The sequence below is a fragment of the Trachemys scripta genome, chromosome 3, assembly GCF_013100865.1.
Source record: "Trachemys scripta elegans isolate TJP31775 chromosome 3, CAS_Tse_1.0, whole genome shotgun sequence".
Taxonomy (NCBI): Eukaryota; Metazoa; Chordata; order Testudines; family Emydidae; genus Trachemys; species Trachemys scripta.
In genome coordinates, this window is record NC_048300.1 from 132,187,812 (window position 1) to 132,206,761 (window position 18,950).

Below are 18,950 nucleotides of genomic sequence, written 5' to 3' on the forward strand. Positions count from 1 at the left end.
GGGGGGGGGGGGGGGGGGGGGGGGGGGGGGGGGGGGGTTGGAGGGTTCATCAAGGAGAAACAAACAGAAGTTTCACACAGTAGCCTGGCCAGTCACAAAACTCGTTTTCAAAGCTTCTCTGATGCGCACCGCGCCCTGCTGTGCTCCTCTAACCGCCCTGGTGTCTGGCTGCGCGTAATCAGCGGCCAGGCGAGTTGCCTCAACCTCCCACCCCGCCATAAAGGTCTCCCCCTTACTCTCACAGATATTGTGGAGCGCACAGCAAGCAGCAATAACAATGGGGATATTCTTTTCGCTGAGGTCTGAGCGAGTCAGTAAGCTGCGCCAGCGCGCTTTTAAACGTCCAAATGCACATTCCACCACCATTCGGCACTTGCTCAGCCTGTAGTTGAACAGGTCCTGACTACTGTCCAGGCTGCCTGTGTATGGCTTCATGAGCCATGGCATTAAGGGGTAGGCTGGGTCCCCAAGGATCACGATAGGCATTTCAACATCCCCAATGGTCACTTTCTGGTCCGGGAAGAAAGTCCCTTCCTCCAGCTTTCGAAACAGAGCAGAGTTCCTGAAGACGCGAGCATCATGTACCTTTCCCGGCCATCCCACGTTGATGTTGGTGAAACGTCCCTTGTGATCCACCAGGGCTTGCAGCAGCATTGAAAAGTACCCCTTGCGGTTTACGTAGTCGGTGGCTTGGTGCTCCGGTGACAAGATAGGGATATGGGTTCCGTCTATGGCCCCGCCACAGTTTGGGAATCCCATTTCAGCAAAACCATCCACTATTGACTGCACGTTGCCCAGAGTCACTACCCTTGCTATCACCAGGTCTTTCATTGCCCTGGCAAATTGGATCACAGCAGCCCCCACAGTAGATTTGCCCACTCCAAATTGATTCCCGACTGACCGGTAGCTGTCTGGCGTTGCAAGCTTCCACAGGGCTATCGCCACTCGCTTCTCAACTGTGAGGGCTGCTCTCATCTTGGTATCCTGGCGTTTCAGGGCAGGGGAAAGCAAGTCACAAAGTTCCATGAAAGTGCCCTTACGCATGCGAAAGTTTCGCAGCCACTGGGAATCGTCCCATACCTGCAGCACGATGCGGTCCCACCAGTCTGTGCTTGTTTCCCGGGCCCAGAATCGGCGTTCCACGGTATCAACCTGCCCCAGTGACACCATGATTTCCACATTGCTGGGGCCTGTGCCTTGTGAGAGGTCTATGTCCATGTCAATTTCCTCATCACTCTCGTCGCCGTGCTGCAATCGCCTCCTCGCCTGGTCCGGGTTTCGCCTTGGCATGTTCTGGCTCTGCATATACTCCAGGACAATGCGCGTGGTGTTCATAGTGCTCATAATTGCCGCGGTGATCTGAGCGGGCTCCATGATCCCAGTGCTAGCTATGGCGCCTGGTCAGAAAAAAGGCGCGAAAGTAGTATCTGATGGACCAGGAGAAGGAGGGCGGGAGGGAGGGAGGGAGGGAGGGCCGAGTGACGACATGGCGTACAGGTACAGGAACAGGGAGAAACACAAACAACTGTCACACAGAATGGTCCCCCCAAAGATTAAACTGGAAACCCTGGGCTTAGCAGGCCGTTGATTTCACGGAGGAAGGGGAAGCAAATGAACACAGAACAAATCTATTTTTTACATCTTAAGGTGGCAGCCGACGCTGCAGCATGAGTGACAGCCATACCAGTATGACGATGACGGATACCAATCATAATATACCATCATCTGCCAAAAGGCAAGGGGCTGCTGCTGTGTAGCAATGCAGCCCCACGTCTGCCAGCCCCACGTCCGCCAGCACCCAGCATCGCCCTCGGCCTCTTCTGGGTGCTTAGCAGACAATATTGGGCAATTGGCAGAAAATAGTATATTATGACTGGTAACCGTCATCATCAAAACAGTAGCATGTCTGCCCAGGTGGCCATGATTGACAGCCATACCAGTATGATGACGACGGGTACCAGTCATAATATACCATCGCCTGGAAGGGGCTGGTGCAATGCAGCACTACGGCTGCCAGCCCCACGGCTATCACTCATGCTACACCGTCTACCGCCAAAAGGCAGTTAGCAGCTGCTGCTGTGTAGCAATGCAGTCCCACGTCTGCCGGCACCCAGAGGACATATGGTGACGGTGAGCTCAGCTGAGCTGAGCGGGCTCCATGCTTGCCGTGATATGTTGTCTGCACAGGTAACCCAGGTAAAAAGGCGCGAATCTATTGTCTGCCGTTGCTGTGACGAGGGGGGAGGGGCCTGACGACATGTACCCAGAACCGCCCGCGACACTGTTTTGCATCATCCGGGCATTGGGATCTCAACCCAGAATTCAAAGAAAAGGCGCGAACCGCTTCTCGGCTCGAGCTGTGGCGCAAACGTAGTATCTGACGGCCTAGGGGAAGGAGGGAGGGGGGCCGAGTGACGACATGGCGTACAGGCACAGGGAATTAAAATAAAGAACGGTGGCTGTGCATCCGGGAGAGACACAAACAACTGTCACAGACTGGTCCCCCCCAAAGATTAAACTGAAAACCCTGGGTTTAGCAGGCCGTTGATTTGACGGAGGGAGGGGGAAGCAAATGAATACAGAGAAAATCTATTTTTTACATCTTAAGACGACGGTGCAGCGTGACTGATAGCCCTCGGCATCTTTCTGGGTGCTTGGCAGCAAATACTGGGCGGTGTATGACGATGGTCTTCAGGCCTATTGCACGAGCTGCTGCTCAGGGAAGACTCTGCTAACGTGCGATGACCCGACTTGTAATAGGCCGGCTAACAGTCATAATACACCATTTACTGCCAAAAGGCAAGCCCCACGGCTGCCAGCACCCAGATCGCCGATGAAGGCTACCAGTCTACTGCACCGTCTACCGCCAAAAGGCAGTTAGCAGCTGCTGCTGTGTAGCAATGCAGTCCCACGTCTGCCGGCACCAAGAGGACATATGGTTACGGTGAGCTCAGCTGTGCTGAGCGGGCTCCATGTTGTCTGCACAGGTAACCCAGATAAAAAGGCGCGAATCTATTGTCTGCCGTTGCTGTGACGGGGGAGGGAGGGGCCTGACGACATGTACCCAGAACCGCCCGCGACACTGTTTTGCATCATCCGGGCATTGGGATCTCAACCCAGAATTCCAAGGGGCGGCGGAGACTGCGGGAACTGTGGGATAGCTGTGGGATAGCTACCCATAGTGCAATGCTCCGGAAGTCGACGCTAGCCTCGTACTGTGGACGCGGTCTGCCGACTAGAGCACCTAGAGCATTTTATTGTGTGGACATACACAATCGGCTGTATACAACCGATTTCAATAAAACCGGCTTCTATAAATTCGAACTAATTTCGTAGTGTAGACATACCCTCAGAGAATGGGTACTTATGAAGCAGCTATGAAAGTTACAGGAGAAAGGAGAAAATCTAGTTCTATTTGGCTCATCTTGAACCAAAAGTATTTAAGAATTGAAAATGCTCACTATCAAAGATCCAAGTAGTAATGACATTTTAAAATCTGATCTTATTGATTTAGATTGTCCTGATCATCCAGATTACATGAAAGATTTGTCTTTTTGAGGTAATTCAGTGGTCTGACTATAAACCCATTCAAATGGAAAAGAAGAAGAAAGAGGGTTGTTCAGACTTTGAGAAATTGAAGCATTTCGTTAAACACACACACACACACCAACCCACCCACCCAAGGTTATAAAATCAGCTGCTAACAATCCAAATGTGTGCTAGTAAAGTCATACTTTTTAGTAGCAATGCTCCATATCTGAACCCTGGAGAAAAGAAGAATCTCTCAGTGGAAATCACGTAGCTCGTTAGTACAATTACAATGCAACTATACATCCATTGACTAACCCAACTTTCCAAAGACCGCTCAAGACAATCTAATCGGCCACCTTAGGCAAAACTACAGTCTGCCACTACCCCTCTTCTATTCCTTTAGTAGTCTGTGGGAAACCCCAAGTGCCCCCCCCCACTGCTGCCATCCCCACCCCCCGAACCTCCTGCAGCTGTGTTAGATGATGATGGGGCAGACCCCGGTCTGGGGCTACCAAGGCCTCTGGGCCCTGGTGACAGACCCTGCGAACATTCAGGCACCAGCAGGAGGGCAGCTCCCAGCTCCAAGGGCCCCAGTTAAGAGGCAGCAGCTAGCTCCCAGCCATTATGTCCCCACCCCACACAAGGCTGCCCAGGCTGAAGGTGCAGATCTCCCTCACACAGGAGGCAGCTTGCTCCTTCCCACTGGACAGAGTGGGGGTCACCACACTGGCCCCCCACACCTGACTCCTCCTGCTCAGCCCCACACCTTGCATTGCCAGTCCTCCACCTGGCCCCAAGCAACCCCTGCACCTTTCTGGATGAGGTCCTTGCTGTCCAACTTGCAGCCTGTGTCACAGTTCAGGGCACATGTATTTCCCCTCAGTAGTCCAGCCAGGGACATCAACTCTCAGGCTTCCAGCTCCCCAGTGGTTACTTCTCATGGGTGGAAACCTGCATCTCATTCCCTTCTGACTGGGGTGTTTCTAGACTGCACAGTTCCCTGCCTCCACTGTGTTATTCTCAACATGCACAGGCTTCCCAAGCATACCTGCTTGCTTTCGTTTCAGAGACTGTTAATGGTCTGACTGCCCACAGTTACAGATACTGCACAGCTCTTTTTATGCTAGCCTATTTTATTCTTAAGATAAAAGCACTACAGTGAAAACAAATTAAATACAATTAAAGACTCTACATCTGTACAAATAAGTTTGTCAGAGATTCCCCTCCACACACTTTACTCTGATAAGAGTTCTGATTGGCTATTAGTCCTTCCAACTCTTCCCTAAAGATTAGGGGCCCACCTTGGACCAGAAGTCCTGTCCATTTGGTGGATCAGAAAAGAGGCCATGAGCCAGTTTAAAACCAGGCTATTTTCTTTCTTCGTCTGTTGGCCCCTAGCGACTCCAGTTTGAACCAGTATATTCAAATCTGTTTAGGGGGTGGTGTTTCTCTGAAACTGTTCCAACCTGCATGAGTTTGCCTAACCACCCCCTGCTGTTCTCCTATTTACATTTTCCATGAACATACATTCACAATCCCTTAACAACACAAACAATTGCATTTTTAATACAATGGACCCCAATGTTATTAAACCTAGTTCAATAAGGTTTAACTTAATTCATTAAAGCTTATTCAGGACATTGTCAGTCTGTCACAGTCAGGCCCCTCTCTCCCTGATCAATTTCAGAGGCCTGCTGCAAACAATGGAGGGGCTACAGCTGTCCAAAAAAAGATTGCAAAAACCTTCTATAAAGCCAAGCATAAGCAATGCCTATATTTCGGTTGCCTACAAGGTTCTCCTATAATTAAGGCTGGGTTATTGAAGGGATCTATCAGATCGGTCATTCTAAAAGCAATATTAAAAATCAGTCCATAGACAAAAATCATTGGAAAATTTGATCACAGTAAGGAAGCATAATCAAGGTAAAAAAGTATAGTCACTTATGTGAAAAAGAAGCAATTCTCAGCTATTGATTGTGGTATTTCAATTCACAAGGACTAAGTTTACTAGCAGATATTGGTATGCTAAAGTTATTTTTAAGAAATGCACCCCTTATCTTACTCTCTCCTGCAGGAAAACACTTACAGGATTACACATTTTCAGCACTGGAGCCATCTAAAGTTCATGCAGATATAAGAGAAAGTATGTACCCCATTTTCAAGATACTGTACTACCCCTTTTATAAAATTCAAAAACAAGCAAAAGAAAAACTTCAAGAGTCTATGTAAATGAGAAGTACTCAATGGGCTTTTATTGGGAGTTTCATGGTATTTGTTGTTCTTCTTCGAGCCCCAGCTCCTGGAGTCCTGTGATTACATGAGAATCTCACTTTTTTAAAGCAACGAAAGCTAAGTTTCTAGCCCTCATGGTTGAAGAGAAAACCTGTAAACATGACCCAATGAAGCCTCAAGGCTCAGAAGCCAAAATGTAAACACTTTAAATAAAATCATGATTTTAAGCCGATCTCATGATTTTTTATTTGGGGGGACAGTTAGAGGGAAGCTGATTCATTATGTTTGGATGCTTATAGTTTCTATGCTTATGCATTATGTTTCTATGCATCTGAAGAAGTGAGGTTTTTACCCACGAAAGCTTATGCCCAAATAAATCTGTTAGTCTTTAAGGTGCCACCAGACTCGTTGTTTATGTTTGGATGGTTAGGTTTGGCTATGCTGCATTTATTTCCTTCCTCCCTTACTATCACCCCATGCAACGTCAATCTTCTCACCCCACAACTTCCTAACGAAGTTTGTGTCTACTAATAGCAGCTATTGTTTGGTTGATTTTCAGCAAAGAAGTGGTACATTTTTTTCAGCAGATATTTACAGTGTGGACAACGTGTCCCACTAAATTATAAAAAATTTTGAGGCAGATCAAATTACTAAATTCTGCATTAAATCACTCCCACAGTATTTTTCAATAGAAATGATGTATGCAGCTTAATAATTTGAACCATCTTAAAATTGTTATTTTTTTCACAGTGTAGCAAGACAAAAATTTGCAATGACAATTCACCAAACACCAAGTAACCCAACTGGAAACAGGGTGAGTCACAGTGCCCCAATCTCAAGGTCAATCAATCAGTAAGCAAGACAGGAGCTGTTCTTGTCACACTGCTAAAGAACACAGGGCAGGCAGGCAGGCAGCCGCCCACTCTTCATGAGAGTTGCCAGGCATTAGAGGGGGGTGGGGAATGAGAGAAGAGAGTGTGCTGGGTGGGAGGGGAAGCCATGTGACTACCATACAACTCTTGCAAGGGGTGGGAGAGTAACAAATGACTGAGAAAGAAAGGAAGCTCCAATCTTAAGTCCCCAGACACCTAAGTGGAAGTGGGGATCGACAGGAGCCCCATTCTCCATCCCCTAGACTTCTTCATAAGGCTGTGGAGCAATGGGAGCTGCATGGAAGTGGGAGGCAGCAGGTCCTCATCTTTTCTTCCTGGATCCCTTTAAAGTATCTGGGGAATACTTAACAACAGTGGGTGCATGCATCCTACCCTAGACCCTTTCAGCTGGGACAGGAGGCAACAAGATTACCCCTCTTATCACCTCCCCGTTGCAAGACTGTGGACACCAGACAGCAGGCAAGAGAAAATACCTCCATAACCTCAAGCCACTCAGAAGGAGAGTAATAAAAAATCAGGCTGGGAGGAGAAAGAGCTCTACAGCCATTCCATGGGACCAGGAGAGGCTATGGCAAAAGATCTGGCTATAAGAGGAAAGAGTCAGCACCTATTCCCTCTGAAAAACCAGAGGAGGCAACCAGACTGGGGCAGGGGAAGACTGAGTTGTCAGCAGCAGAATCAGACTGCAGGGGGAAAAGTGCCCCTCTCCTCATTTCAGTCACTCCTTGAAATCAGACACAGGTGCCCCAACAATCTACCCTCCTAGGGTTGCCAGGTGTCTGGTTTTCAACTGGAACACCTGGTCAAAAAGGGACCCTGGCGGCTCCGGTTAGCACTGCTGAATGTGCCATTAAGAGTCCAATTGGCGGTGCAGGCAGGCTCCCTACCCAGCTCTGCATAGCTCCCGGGAAGTGGCTGGCATATCCAGCTCCTAGGCAAAAGGGCAGCCAGGGGGGCTCTGCGCACTGTTCTCGCTCGCAGGTGCCACCCCCGAGCACCAGCGTGGAGCCATCTGGCTGCCCCTCCTCCTAGGAGCCGGATACGCCAGCCACTTCTTGGGAGTCACCTGAGTCAGCACCACCTGGAGCCCACACCTTCCCTTGCACTCCAACCCCCTGCCCTAACCCTGAGCCTCCTCCCGCACACCCAGCTCCCTGCCCCAGCCCTGAGCTCCCCAAACCCATCATCCCCAGTCCCACCCCAGAGCCCACACCCCCAGCCAGAGCTCTCATCTCCTCCTGCACCCCAATCCTCTGCCTCAGCCTAGTGAAAGTGAGCGAGGGTGGGGGAGAGTGAGCAGGGGGCGGGGCTTCGGGGAAGGAGGGGGGGCAAGGTGTTGGGTTTTCTGCAATTTGAAAGTTGGCAACCCTATCAAGGCCCTCTGTACGCCAGGAAGAAGAGGAGAAACAGGTGTCCTGGCTGCATATGGCCAAGAGGCAACATAGTAGGATCAGCAACTCACACTTAAGAATAGTGCATATATCTGGCAGAAGTGTTCTCTCCTGTTAAGTGTGGAGGGTCCCCTCTGATAGCAATAAGGGAGAGAAATTGGGAAAATGTACTCAAAAACTGGAAGTTAAATTGATTTAGTAGTCATTACAGTGAAAGTAACTGGTTTGAAGTTAACAGCGTTCCTTATATGTATATAGCAAGCTAAACCTCAAATTTAACAAAAAAGTTATCAAGTTCCAGGGGAGGACGAAGATCCTGTTTAGACAATTAAGGATACAGAATAGCTCACAATACGTGGGTGTTAAAAACATATAATTACATTAATGGAATGAAAAGGTCACTGTAAAGGCATTTAATGCTACAACTACTATAGCTAAAAATTTAACTGTATTTTGTTACTGAAAACAGACTTTTAAAGCAATTACTCCTTTAGTCTCAGAATAGTGTCAAGGTGACTCACTATTTAATGAGATTTCAAAATAAACCTATAGATACAGTTTAGAATCTCTCTCTCTCTCTCTCTCTCTCTCTCTCACACACACACACACACACACACACACACACACACACACACACAAGGTGGGACTGGTAACAATGCCTATAATTAAGCTTGCACACTTCCAATAAAAAGACCTGTTTTTCAATTGCTTTGAATTTCACCCAACTTTCATAATTTGGGCTGAAATTTTCTATGCTGGGTGTCTATGTCAAGCTGAAATGTTTTGGAATGTTTCAGCCAAAATCATTCAGCTGTTTCTGAGAACAAGGGACAGGGAAGATATGTTATTGTGCCATGTTAAAAAATTCTAGTGACTTTTTCTATGAAAAGTTCTAGTACCCCAATGCTTTGGAGCATGGGCTTTAAATTTGGCAGAGGAGTCATCCCCATAAAAATCCACCCAACGTGGCGAAGTTTTAAGCCTTTGGGCGGGGGGAGGAAGCACAGTTCACATATGCTCAGTAGTGGCTTACTAGAACTTCACAGCTAAATTCCCAGAAGATTCCAGCCACAGCGGGCATGCTGCAGCCTGGGGCCTAGCAGGATTTTTCCTGCAACTGCGGGCTGCTGCAGAACATGCTGGGGGTGACCACCTGAACTGTGAGCAGGGAGCCTGTCTCAACTGTGCTCTGAATGAACCCCCAGCTATGCAGAGGGAGCGTGGAAGAGGAAGCTGCTTGGTTTGAATGAAGAGTAGAGAAGAGCTGGACTTGCAGCAGGCTTAGGGGGAGTAAACAGGGGATATGGACCCTGTGGGGGTTGGGGGAGATTAGGACTGCAGTCTGGCAGTGGGTGAGGAGACTGGGAATCTGTGTGGCAAGGAAAGGGCGATCTGACAAGCAACTGGAGGAGAACAAACTGGCTGGGCAAAGAGACTGGGTAAAAGAGCCAGAGAAGGAGGGGATGCAGATATTGCGTGTGGAGCATAAGAAGGGAGATTGGGAGCCAGCGGGTATGAGGAACATGAATGGGGTGTCTGGCAATAGGGAAAAGGAGAGAGATCAGGTGAGGAGCTGGGAAGAGAGGACTAGGAATGGTGACAAGACTGGGTCAGGGAGTTTGAAGGGATGAAACTAGCACTTTCTGGGCAAGGAGACTGGGACTAGCTAGGTGAGAAGAATAGGGCTGGGACAAGGAGCCAGGGGAAGGAAAGAGACAGGGACAGGCTGGAGGGGCAGGGCAGAAGTGATCTAAACAAGGCAGAAGTGGTCCAGTAGTGTAAACTCCCCTCCAAAGGCTGGAAGGGAACTTCAAGATTTCCCAAGTCTCAGCATGCCACTGCTGTCAGCAAATATATGAGAAATCCTCTGATAAAGTGTCACATCCCCCTTTAGTGATGGTCCACGTAGAAGATGACAACCTACTATTGCTATTATTTACTCTTTTAGCGCACGTGGCATAGGTCTTTGCTGTAGATCTAAAAGTTCAAACTTTCAGATGATCCATGGGGGCATCAACATGCTCATTAATGATCTGGAAAAGGGAATGAACAGTGAAGTGGCAAAGTTGGCCAATGACAAAATGATTCAAGATATTAAAGTCCAAAGCAGACTGCAAGGACTTAAGGGATCTCACAAAACTGGATGAGACCAGGCAACAAAATGACAGATGAAATTCAACATTGCTAAGTGCAAAGTAATGCACATTGGAAAAAATACTAACTCAGGGATCAGCAACCTTTGGCCCGCGGCCCGCCAGGGTAAGCCCCCGGTTTGTTTACCTGCCGTGTCCGCAGGTTTCGCAGCTCCCAGGCCAATGGAGGCTACAAGAAGCGGCACGGGCCGAGGGATGTGCTGGCTGCCCTTCCCGCAGCCCCCATTGGCCTGGGATGGCGAACCACAGCCAGTGGGAGCCGCGATCAGCCAAACCAGCCTGGCCCACCAGGAGGCTTACTCTGGTGGGCTGCATGCCAAAGGTCGCCAATCCCTGTACTAACTATACATATACAGTGATGGGTTCTAAATTAGCTGTTACCATACAAAGAAGATCTTGGAGTCACTATGGATAGGTCTATGAAAATGTCTCCTTAATGCACAACAGTAGTAAAAAAAGGTTAACAGAATGTTAGGAATTATTAGCAAAGTGATAGAAAATAAGACAAAATATCATAATGCCACTATATAAAAAAGTATGAATGGTGTGGAAAGAGTGAACAGAGGGCTGTTATCCACAATTGCCCACAATACTAAAAAAGGGTCACCCAATGAAATTAATAGGCAGCAGTTTAATACAGACAAGAGGAAGTACTTTTTCACACAACTCACAACTAACCTGTGGAACTCACTGACATGGGAAATTATTATGGCCAAAAGTATAACTGGCCTCAAAAAAGAATTAGATAAGTTCATGGAAGATAGCATCTTGGCTAATAGCCATTGATGGACCTCAGGCATGCAACCCCATGCTCGGGGCAACCCTAAACCTCTGACTACCAGAACCCAGGAATGGAAGACAGGAGTGGATCACTCTATAATTGCCCTGTTCTCTACATTCCTCCATGAAGCTCTGCTACGGGCCACTGTCGGAGACAGGATCCTGGGCAACATGGGCCATACTGACCCAGTATGGTAGCTCTTATGATCTAATATGATGCCACATAATGGAATTCCCACTTTTTCAGTTTGCTTTTTTTTAAAACTAGGAAATTACACAGACACAAACCCCTATACCTCTGTTAAAAGAACATTCTTAAAAAGTCCAGACTCCATATTAAAGACAAAAACTAAATTATACTCTTAATTAGAAAAAATTGCAAATAATATTCACACTTACAAAAATTATGGATATTTTAATAGCATGATATGCAATTAAAGTGTAGTATGTGCATTTCAAAAAACATAAATCTCATCCTTTTCAAAGACTCAGTTTTAAATTATAACTTGCTCAGCATGGAACCTGCAACCATTTTTTTCTTGAAGTCTCATCATATTTCTTAGTGATTTTATAAGGGAAGGAAAATGCGGAGTTAAAACTTACTCGGAAATAATCACTGCATGCTGCAAGTACTGCCTTATGTGCATGGAATTTCTGGTCTTCTGCAATGAGGGTGATGTCACACAGTATACCATCACTTCTTTGTTGGTTCAGGGCCGCCAAGACAGCATCATTATGTGAACTGGATTGGCAAAGCCTCTGACCTGTCAGCATTTCTTGAATACTGCAAATGAAGGAAACAAAAGATTCTATCAACAAATATAAGACCCATCTCCGAGGCTCAGTAATTAATGCTGATCAACATTTCTGGTTTAAAAAAAAATAAAGCAGGATGGCAGCATGTGCCCAGACAGAGAGACTCTTGTATGTGGTATGTTTAGCACAGGAAACGTTTCACATAACTTAGTCTTATTTAGGATAGAAAATGTGTTAGATTTACAACAACTCAAGGGCCCTGATTCTTTTCTCCTTTACTCCACTGTTGGGTTCAGTGTTCTGATTTATACAAGTGTTAAGTAAGAGGAGTACAAAGGTTTAGGTTTATCATCTTCTCACAGGGTAACAGAAAAACAACCAAAGTGGTCTAAAGTAATATATTAGTAGAAAGGAATATTGAACATTTATGTAACTAAGTCTACAAATGGTCTGGCTCACGTATTATCACCAACAACAGTTTCTACTATTAGTACTTCATAAAGAATTCTGCTGATTCTGTGCAAGCCAGAAGAGATTCCATCTAATTTTTCCATAGCTATGCTGAACTAATGGAGGTTAAAAAATAGTTCTGATTAGTTAAAATTGTCACTTAAAAAAGCAGATATGACTCACAAGCAGCAGATCTGTGATACTAGAAGGTTCAATTTTTTTTTGTTACTATTACTTTTCAGATAATACCTACAATTTAAGGTGTCAAAGCAACAGAACATAGTATTCCTTATTCCTTGGTAATATTGTAAAAGTGGTTTCAACCAATAATTAGTCATTTGATATCAACTTTTGCTACATTTTCACTTTAAAATATGAGCATATTTTAAAATATATAAGTAGGGGCTAGATTGCTGAGAAATTAATAATAGACTAGAGACTTTCACCTTTAGGTTGCATCTTTAAACCTAACTCAGAATGGCTGTAACTTAAAGTTGTCAGATGGCTACTTGGTGGTTTGTGTTAAGGGCTCAGGTGACTTTTACATGGTACTAAGGACCAATCCAGGTGCTTTTTCAAAAAGCATCTCCTCTAAATCCCTGGTGTTTGGACAAAGCCATGGAGCGGGTAGTCCCTGAGCTTCCCTGCCTAAATCTGCCTGATCCAAGTCTCCTCCACTCCAGGAAATGGAAAGGACAACCTCATCATACGTATATTAAAAAAAAATACATGGAATGGAGAAAGAAAAAAAAATCCACATACAACTGGCCAGATACTCTGCTGGGCTAAATCATGTGAATTATATATGAATTTATACCACCTGAGGGGCTAATCCTTTATTCAGCTTCACACCAAAGAAATAAGTGCAAAATAATTTCTGTCTATTCTGCTTGTGGAATCCTATTCATATACAATAAAGTACAGTGGTCAGGAAAGACAATCCTGTAAAAGTGATTTCTTGCTGTTTTACATTTATTTCCTTTCTGTAACTCCATAGCAAATTCACTAAGTCAAGTCAAGATTTAGTATTTTAAGCAGTCAGTGCTGTAAATTCAATTTGATAACCGAAAAAAAATAAATCCAACTGTGTTTTTTCAGGTTCATTCTTCAGCACCAACAATAAGGAACCCGGAACCAAAGCAAAACAAGCAATTCTGTTACTGATGCTTGAGGAACAATAGAAGACAGTTCGGTAATGTGCATCCTCCCTTCCCATTTCTAACAGGAACAAAACACTGATTTTGTCCATAAACTCAGCAGAGTTAGAATCGAGGGAGCAAATATTTGTAATGCACAATGTCAACTTTTAGTAATTTTTCTGATTACAACCACATACGTACAAACATAGTTGCATGGTATGTAAATCTTCAACAGTTTCAACTGAAAGTTATAAACATGAGAGCATTGATTCACAGGCATACTGTGCCATTTTGTACCATTCTGCGAGTGTAAACTGGCCATAAGCATAGTAGAACTAGGCAGTTCATTATCCCCCATGTGTGAGGGAATCTTCCAGTGTTGGGGTCATGGCAGAGGAAAAGGATGTATCGTGGGATACCATTGCCAAGTTGGTCCCAGTGAGATGTAGGCAGTGGATATAAAATAGAGCAGCCTCCAGGGAACCAGGCTGGTGTTAGGTCCTGCAGAAATTCCATAGCATGAATATATTTTGTATAACACCTTCTGTGCAAACATTCCCAAAATGAATTCAATAATAATTATTGTCTTAAGTAAAGTAGCCAGTAAGAAGAATAAACAAAAGAGAAGCAGATTGAGGCATCAGATGGATAAGGAAAAATAGAAATGAGAACTTTGGAAGGGAAGGAAGAGGAAGTGTATGAATAAGAATGCATTGCAGCCTTCTTATAGATGGCCATTGGGAAAGTGCCCCAATCACAGCAAACAATTGCCAGCCACCATTATGGCTGCACCAATGCAAAACCCTATTGATTCCAGGGTTTTCTTTGTCTACACTTTGGGCATGCACTCGCTTTGCAAATGCCCATGGGCAAATTCAAAATTCCTAAGGACATAAAGAACAAGAAACAACAGAGAATTGAAGAGGATTGTGGGGCTCAAGTAAATTACTACGGTCTCATGCATGCTTCATGTTGTTCGTGATAATGGCAACAGCAACACTTAAAGCAATCTCTTCCAGGTTATAAATTGGAAATCCAGGTGTTAAATGAATGCTTTTGTTAATGCATCATATGCTGACTAATGTTTCAGTAAACACCATGCTAAATGACAATGACATCCTGCACTGTTTTAAAGTACCATACCTGAGGCACCTCTCAGATGGCATCCTTCACGTTTGTTCTTCAGAATCTCAATACTTAAAATCTTGTGGAGGAAGAAGAAAACATTACAGCTAAAAAAGACAGAGAGAAGGTATATTAAAATTTGAAGCAAATGCAACCTTAACCTTAAAGGACAAAACTTTTAGGAGGCCAAACTCAAATGCAACATTTTTTGTCCATCCTTGTCACAAAACATTATTGGCTAGATTGACCCTGGCCTAGAGATAACCTCCTCCCCTCTTTTCTTCCCCAGCACTTCCCACATAAGCCCAAGTGATAACTGCAGTCACTGAAGTCACAGGCATGCACCTTCCCTGACACTAGGGAGGCATATTACCCAAACAAGGTGGGGAGGCAATGCAGACCCTCAATACTAGCCTGCAGAGTTGGCTGGCAGGCAGGGCCACTTAGAATGGTGCAATGTGCATACTCTCCCTGCCCACTAGACAGCTATGGATGGATTACACATCCACAGACACAATCCATCCTAAAGATCCTCCCAAGATTAGTGGGGCTTTTCACTATCCTCTATTCAGAGCACTATCTGTATTACTTTCCACCACCCCCCACCACGTGTGTAATTGCAAATTAGTTTATGATTGTAAAAGCTCACTGATTAACTCACTCTACCATAGCAAAACACTGAAGTATTGACTGTCAAAGCAAAAAAAAAAAAAAAAACACTTATCACCAATATAAACCTGTATGGAAATAAACCAAACAAATGTGATGAGATGAGAATGTTGTTGACCTATAGACTACAACTAATCTTCATCCTGCTCTTCAATTTATATCCACAGAATCATAGACATGTAGATTTGGAAGGAACAACAAAAGGCAGGATTGAGTCAACCTAAATCATCCTTGACAGGTGTTTGTCTAACCTGTTCTTAAAACCCTCCAATGATGGGGATTCCACAACCTCCTAGATAACCAGTTCCAGTGCTTAACTAAATTTATAGCTGGAAAGCTTTTCTAATATCCAACCTAGATCTCCCTTGCTGTAAACTAAACTGCTTATTCTTGTCCTACCCTCGGAGAGAACAAAACTGATCACCATCCTATTTATGAAAACCTATTACATTAAAAAAAACCTGGAGGATTAACTATAATGAACATAATTTATATGACAGCTTGAACTGAGGCATTTAAGTACATTACAATAGATAGAGAACCCCTTCCAAACTTTGGCAAACGAGTACAGGTAGCACATTGTTCTCCTTCCAATAGCTACTCCTGGGGGAATTCTGCACATGTGCACTAGTGCAGAATTCATGGGTCATGCAGAATTTTTCCCCCTGCAGAAAATACATTCTGCAGGAAAGTTGCTTCAGTTACACCTTTTGCCCACCAGGGGCCTGTGGGTCAGGAGGCATGGCATATGGAGGGGGTGCAGACAGTGGGGGCAAATGGGGCTGCTGTGCGGGGGGTGTCACAGACTTGGGCAGGAGCTGAATGGGAGTGGGGGTACAGGGACACATGGGGATGGACATGGGCTGAGTGAGGGTGCCGAGCCACATGGGGACAGGAAGGCAGGGGTGCAGGGCCTCAAGGAGGGAGGGTGCAGCTGAATGGGGGTGCAGGGATATATGGGGACAGGCGGGAGTGAGTGACTGAATGAGAAAGGCTAGGGGTCAGTCAGGGTCTGCATGGTGGAGGAGTTCTAACAATCCCTCCCTGTCCAAAAAACCCCATTCCATACTTCTCCCACCCACATCCAACAACCCTCCAATTTCACACCCAGGCTCCTTCCCAGCAATTACTTCTCTCTCTCCCTGAGCTACTCCATTATCCCTGAGTCCCCCCCCAGCCAGGACCGGCTCTAGGCACCAGCAAAGCAAGCACGTGCTTGGGGCGGCACATTTCCAGGGGCGGCATTCCGGCCATCCTTTTTTTCCGGAAAAATCCACCCATGTACAAAAAAAAATAATAATAATAATACGTGAAGATCAAAAAAAAAAATCTCCAGTAGTGCGATAGGAGCATGACATGAAAAATATCGGGTCACATCGTGACACAGTCACTCAATGTGAACATGTGTAAATGTTAATGGTTATTGATTAATTAAATCAGGAATCACGATTACTTGTGTGTACTGTGCCCTCCGATCGGTGCCATTCCCGCCAATTTCCGTGTTGCATCAGTGCCAGTGGTTATAGGGCTAAAATGCCGGGACAAAAACAAAAACGACTTTCCGGTGCTGCCTACCAGCAACAAAGAAAGAAACGGCAAAAAGATTTAGAAAAACTCTCGTACTTCAAATAAATATTTTAAAAGAGTCAACAATCAAGGAGAAAGCTCTAAGCAATGCATTAAAAGTGATTATTCATCAACTGATGAAGACCAATCGAACCAAAGATCATCTTTATCAACTGATAAAGATGAACAACAATCTGACCAAAGATTATCTTTGCTAACTGATAAAGACGAACAATCACAATCCATCCAAAGATTTACTTCTTCAGCTGAAGAGTCCAGAAACGAAGAACTGTTATCCAAATCCAAGAACAATTATTGGAAGGTGGAGAGACTGACATAGGATCGGATCCAAGTACATGGCCAACAATAATTACTGATGCAATGCTAATGATTATTGTGATTAAAAAGTCCTTCAAAACGAAATCCTAAATTTCAATATCCATTTAATGAGTCGAATCGTCGATTTATGCCATCCAGTATGAAGAAAAAAATGAAAAATGGGGAACAAATTAATAGATTGTGGTTAGTGTATTCACAGACCGAAGACGTAGTTTTTTGGTTTTGCTGCAATTTCTCTGTTTTCATTTTTTTTTAAATTTTAAACAGTCAAAAAAAAGAAACAAACAAAAAACCCCCTGCAAAGTGCAAACGTGTAAAAGCCAAAAAAAAAAAAAACAAAGGGGGCGGGGGGGAGAGGCAGCCAACATTTTTTTTGCTTGCGGCAGCAAAAAACCTACAGCCAGCTCTGCCCCCAGTCTTTGCACTGCTTCTGAAGTCTGCACATGCGCTGTGGGAAATACGTTCCTGTATTGTAGCTTAAATGAATCATTACTCAGAGTTTTGTATTAATATGCCTAGTAAGGAATCTATTTGTCATAAAACATTTCCTGAATCTTTTTTGCTGTCTGTATTGCTGCATAGTTGCTGACAGGTATTTTGAAATAAATTACCAAAATAATTGAAATTGACATGATTATATTGTGTTATTTTGACAAAATGGGCAGAATTTTGCAGAATTTTAAAATACTGTGTGCAGAATTTTTAATTTCTTGGTGCAGAATTCTCCCAGCAGTAAACAGTTCATCAAGACATAATATTTTTTTCCCCTTTTCTATCACTGTTAATTACCCAGGCATGTTTGTGTGTGTGCACGTGTGTAAAATCAGCTCTCTCTGACATTAGACCTTCCTCCTGCTGCCTGATTTATTCACTGATGCCACAATCTGGTGCTTGTGTTATCACATGCTTCCATGGCAATAGATTTTGATACCACCAGCATCTATCTGTGACATTACCAAAGAAATTAAGCAAGAGAACACAGAAGAAAGCGGTTTGCTTATGTTCACTTTGGGCCTAATTCTGCCCCCTACCATTGCTTGATTTGTGCCAAGGCTTGCCAGGGCTGAACCGCAGCACCTCCAGGTTTGGCAGTTCATAGCCCTGGTACCTTCGGGTTTGCCGCATTAGTTATGAAAGTAAAAAAAATTGGCTGAGCCCCAGCACGTAATTTCTTGAGGCCCGGCACTTCTTTTGTTGCAAATTAAGCGCTGTCCCTAACTCACATTAAATATTATAGCTCCTGTTCACCCGTGTTATGATTTCTTCATTATACATTATCTAAGGGACAGATTCTGCCTGGACCTTACATATGTATATAGCGGGGGCAGGGAAGACAAAAGAAGTCTTCTCCCTTCTTCCTCCCACCTTGCATGTGCTGTCTAAAGCAGAGACAGAGTTGCAGTTCCTATCCCCTTGTGAGGCACAGTGGCACAAAGAGGGTAGGGACCTCTCTGCCTCCTCCCATACCTCCCCAATGCACTAGGCCTACACTGGACTGGTGCAGCAAAGCAGAGTAAGCCACAACTCACAAAGAGGTCAAGTAGCATACATGCTCCCCATAGGCAATGCAGCACCACATCACCCCTTAAGATGAGCAGTGCCCTAAAGGCAACACTTTATTCCAAACTACAGATCATCTAGGAACGTTTTAAAATAAAAGGAAACTAATTTAGCCCTAAGAGTGTAATGAACTGAACTGTATACTTGCGTGTGAAATTAGTCTCACATTCAAGTATATTTATATTAAATTTTAAAAAGCCCTACATTCAAAGAATGTTAAGTTCACAAAAATCAAATACTCAGAATTAGGAAATGCCAGAATAAAGTTGCCTGAGCAACCTTGCTTCAAAACCCTTATGCTCATGTATGATGATACAGTCTTTAATTACATGAACACATATACTGTGTTGTTCCCCCCCCCCCCCC

General features: G+C 44.8%; 1 protein-coding gene across 7 annotated transcripts in view; it reads right to left on the minus strand.

Annotated features, from left to right (window-relative positions):
- Window positions 1-18,950, minus strand: part of KLHL32 (kelch like family member 32) — a 194,407-nt gene that overhangs the window by 136,877 nt on the left and 38,580 nt on the right. For all 7 annotated transcript variants that reach the window (XR_004645182.1, XR_004645181.1, XM_034766004.1 and 4 more), the window contains exons 2-3: window positions 14,469-14,557; window positions 11,584-11,764 (exon numbers count right to left, since the gene is read on the minus strand). Coding sequence is in view for 5 of the 7 variants with exons in the window: in XM_034766004.1 (XP_034621895.1) it covers window positions 11,584-11,764; window positions 14,469-14,491 (204 nt within the window). In the remaining 2 variants the exon portion in view is untranslated. The remainder of the gene's footprint in view (window positions 1-11,583; window positions 11,765-14,468; window positions 14,558-18,950) is intronic.